The sequence below is a fragment of the Myotis daubentonii genome, chromosome 2 (genome assembly GCF_963259705.1).
Source record: "Myotis daubentonii chromosome 2, mMyoDau2.1, whole genome shotgun sequence".
NCBI classification, from domain to species: Eukaryota; Metazoa; Chordata; class Mammalia; order Chiroptera; family Vespertilionidae; genus Myotis; species Myotis daubentonii.
Window position 1 is genome coordinate 55,867,332 of NC_081841.1, and position 4,740 is coordinate 55,872,071.

At 40.9% G+C, this 4,740-nt stretch overlaps 1 protein-coding gene across 1 annotated transcript; it reads left to right on the top strand.

Annotated features, from left to right (window-relative positions):
- Positions 1-218: 218 nt before the first annotated feature.
- LOC132226149 (olfactory receptor 6C2-like) lies at positions 219-1,154 on the top strand. Its single transcript, XM_059681010.1, has one exon. It carries the CDS (start codon positions 219-221, stop codon positions 1,152-1,154), a length of 936 nt encoding a protein of 311 aa, XP_059536993.1.
- The last annotated feature ends 3,586 nt before the right edge of the window (positions 1,155-4,740 follow it).

Here is a 4,740-nt window from a genome sequence, read left to right on the forward strand (position 1 = left end):
GCTGCCTCCTGCACATCTCCTACTGGGGATGTGCCCGCAACCCAGGTACATGCCCTTGACCGGAATCGGACCTGGGACCTTTCAGTCCGCAGACTGACGCTCTATCCACTGAGCCAAACCGGTTTCGGCAGTCACTGTTTATCTTTATCTGGCTTTGATACCACTCTATTCAAATAGAATATCTCTAAACTTTACATGAAATTAAATAAAGTTCAGTAATGAAAAACCACACAATAACAACTTTCATACTCTTGGGACTGACAGATGACCCTCAACTTCAGGTTCCAATTTTTACTTTTCTATTTCTCACTTACATGTTGAGTATAACTGGGAATCTGACCATCATATCCCTCACTTTAGTGGACTCCCACCTTAAAACACCCATGTACTTTTTCCTACAGAATTTTGCCTTGTTAGAAATTTCATTTACATCTGCTTGTATCCCTAGATATTTGTACAACATAGCAACAGGTGACAGATCAATTACATACAATACTTGTGTTGTTCAATTGTTTTTTACTGACGTCTTTGGAGTAACTGAATTTTTTCTGTTATCTGTGATGTCCTATGACCGCTATGTGGCCATCTGTAAACCCTTGCGTTATGTGACCATCATGAGCAGCAGAGTCTGCAAGAGCCTTGTCCTCTGTTGTTGGATGGCTGGCTTGTTGATCATACTCCCACCATTTACTTTGTTCCTAAATTTGAAATTCTGTGATTCAAATGTCATTGATTATTTTGTCTGTGATGTATCTCCTTTGTTGAAGATTTCATGCTCAGACACATGGCTCATCGAGCAGCTGGTTATTGTCTGTGCTGTGCTGACCTTCATTCTGACCCTTGTGTGTGTTGTTTTGTCCTACATTTACATCATTAAGACCATTCTAAGATTGCGCTCTGCCCAACAAAGGAAAAGGGCCTTTTCCACCTGTTCTTCCCATATGATTGTGGTTTCACTCACTTACGGAAGCTGTATTTTCATCTATATCAAACCTTCAGCCAAGGAATCAGTGACTATTAATAAGGGTGTGACAGTGCTAATGACATCCATCGCTCCTGTGTTGAACCCATTCATTTACACTCTGAGAAACAAACAAGTGAGACAAGCTTTCAGTGACTCATTCAAAAATATTGCATTGGTCTCAAACAAGTAAGAGAATGTTCAAGTAAAAAAATAAAATATCAAGCTAAGCATAAGCCATTAAGTTACAAATCTGTTTGTCTCTTTTTGATCTGATCCCTATTCACATTAACTTTCTCAAACATTAATTGCACCCAGAATGAATGCCCTCCACCATGTGAGTTCACTCCTTTAATCCTCCTGCAAGCAAACCTCTTTCAGGGTAAGATCCCAATCAGAAGAGATGATAATAATTTTCTAGCGAGTGTTAGCCTGATGTTACTTCTAATCTATAAAGTTGAAATGAAGAAAACTAAAACAAATACAAATCAAACAAGGAAATAAACAGTTGTTGTTTTTTATTTTCTTCGACTTAAAAGAAAATAATTGATTTAAAGTGTTCTTCCAGTCCCTCCATCAAAAGAGTGCTTACCCTTTGAGACAGCATGGAGGGACCTGGAGAGTATCATACTAAGCAAAATAAACCAGTCAGAGAAAGACAGTATCACATGATCTCACTCATATGTGGAATCTAAAGAACAAAATAAACTGATGAACAAAACAGATCCAGAGACATAGAAACATAGAACAGACTGATCAATCTCAGAAGGAAGGTGGGGGTGGGTGGGTGAGAAGAGATTAACCAAAGAATTTATATCCATATATGCATAACCCATGGACACAGACAATAGAGTGGTGAAGGCCCAAGGTAGAGGGCGGGGGAAGACTGGAAGAGATCAATGGGGGTTGGACGGTGTGCGTCTGTATTACTTTCTCTTTTTTTCTCTTTCTTTTTCTTTTTATTACTTTCTGTGGGAAGCACAGAACTTGGTTGGAAAGTTTGTAAGAAGGAATCTCCAAAAGGTCAGGAGCCCCCAGGGGGGCTGGCTGAAGGCGGCTGCCCCTGCCTTGACTTTTCCAAACAAATCTGAGCCCCTGGGTTTTTTACTGGAATCTTTATGTTTAGTCATTAGATGTCCTTGCTTAAAGGACACTGCAGACGCATGTGTTTTCTCAAGGATGCTTACCTTACTGATAGTATCAAATAGTTCATTTTAGTTCAAGCTGTTGTTACAATAAAAGCCTGAGGAGGCAGGCAAACGGGGCTGTTTGGTTCCTATAGCCAAGCAGTCCCTTAGCCCACTCTTTCACAGAAACGTGTGTCAGAGTAATCATTCATCTGTAGCTCAGGGTCTGCTGATCAGCATCAGCAAGTGGTGCCCCATGTAAGGAGGAACACAATGATATGTGTCAGAAACCTCGAAAATGAAGGATAAGAAAATGAAAGTAACTGTGCAGTAAGTCATTGGAGCCTGCTTGGGATTTCCAAGTTCTAGGGCAGTGGTCGGCAAACTCATTAGTCAACAGATCCAAATATCAACAGTACAACAATTGAAATTTCTTTTGAGAGCCAAATTTTTTAAACTTAAACTATATAGGTAGGTGCATTGTTATTAACTTAATTAGGGTGCTCCTAGGGATTAGGAAGAGCCACACTCAAGGGGCCAAAGAGCTGCATGTGGCTTGCGAGTCGCAGTTTGCCGACCACGGTTCTAGGGGATTGTTTCACAATGGGACAAGAGCTATTCACAGAATAACAGCAATATATCACAGTGCTTAAACAGTTATTAAAAGCAGGTGGTGCCTCTGTTACAGAACAATTAATGAGCCTGTTATGGACTGTTATAATTTATAATCCTTGGTTCCCTGATGCTGGAACACTAGACCTTGATCTCTGGGAACAAGTGGGCAAGAATTAAAGAGAAATCAGGCCCAGGGAAAACGAGTGCCCTTATCATCTATAACTATGTGGGCTCTTGTTCGAGCTGCACTATGCCCACTTTATATTGAGGATCAAAAGCTTACAGAACGCCAGGAGGATTTATCACTGCCCCCTCCGCCTGAAGTAGAGCCTGTAGAGCCTGTAATACCTAAGGCCCCACCATCAGAGGAACCTTTTCAGATCCTCCACCTCCAGTGTGGGAAGGCTCATCAACTAGATCCTCAGTTAAGGGTTCATGTGTCAGGCAAGCTATGTTAGAAGGAGAGCTCTTGGCTTTCCCAGTTATGCAAGATCAGCAGGGTAATCAGATACATGAACCACTCTCCTTTAACCTTTAAAGAAATAAAGAAAAGTATTAGAGAAAATGGGGCTAACAGTCTATTTACAAAAGGACTCCTTAATGCCTTGTCTGAAAATTACCATATGATGCCTCGGGACTGGCAGATTTTGGCCAAAACAGCTTTGGCACCAGTCAATATCTATGATGGAGGGCAGAATATGATGAGATCTGTGAACAACAGGCTGTTTGTGGGTGTTCACCGGCAACCCCACCTGGGAGCCCTCTGGGCCGCATTCTGGCTGTAAGTCCCGGGCACTATAAGACATCTTCTGAAAGATCCATGGAAAGAACTCTGATTTATTAAGTCTTGCCTGGGTGTTATGCACTCCTGTAAATATCGTATATGGGTGTTTCTGTTAATTGTTGTTTTGTGTCTTCGTTGTTTGGTTTAATTTGTTTAAAGACGGGCCATATTTCTCTTTGCTAGGGGCCCCAGCTACTTGTGGCAGGCTGAACACATGGCAGGGATTGCAGGGACTTCCCAGCAGCTGCCAAGAATTCTTAATCTTGGGGACCTTTCCTGCTCTCCCTCTCAAGGCATCAGCCACTAGAAACTCTTAGCTAGTGGAAGTTCTCGTCTGTCTGTAAAATAACTTGGTTACTGATTGATGTTCTTTGCTTGCTTTCTTATCTTTGGGGGACTTAATTTGCACTTTGCCATTTTATGAACATAGGGAATCATCTGTCTCTGCTGTCTGGGCTTTGGGCCACTCATAACGCATTTGCTGTGCTGGGTTAGTGTGAGATAAGATTCTAAGGCTAATGTCCCAGGCCAACTTTTTATGAGTACTCATTCATTTACTATAGGGATTTTTTTTGTTTCTGTTTTTAAGATCTATTCTTATATGTAAGATTTCATATTGTTAGTCTACTCAGAAAGAGAAAATATGGGAAATAATTATTTAAACTCCCCAAGTATTTATCATAGCGGCTGGAGCTACAGAAGTACAGGCTGCAGAAGTGGCAGCAGCATCAGGGTCGGGGAACAATATTCTTGTAAAGGGATAAAAAAAAAAGGTACTTTTACACTAAAGCCAATACAACTCCTAGGGCACTGGAAACTAAGGAGAAAATAAACAAATGGGACTACATCAAAATAAAAAGCTTCTGCAGAGCAAAAGAACCCATCAACAAAACAACAAGAAAGCCCACTGCATGAGAGAACATATTTGCTAATGTTATCTCCATTAAGATTTTAATCTCCAACATTTACAGGGAACACATTCAACTTAACAAAAAGAAGATAAATAATCCAATCAAAAAATGGGCAAATAGACACTTTCAAAAGAGGACATACAGAAAGCCCAGAGACATATGCAAACATACTCAAAGTCACTAATCATCTGAGAGATGCAAATCAAAATGACAATGAGGTACCATCTCACACCTGCCAGAATGGCTATCATCAACAAATCAACAAATGGTAAGTGCTTGATAGGATGTGGAGAAAAAGGAGCCCTCCTTCACTGCTGGTGGGAATGCAGACTGGTGTAGCCA

Coding starts and splice junctions, on each gene's coding strand:
- LOC132226149 (XM_059681010.1), top strand. CDS start 219: ATGAAAAACCACACAATAACAACTTTCATACTCTTGGGACTGACAGAT.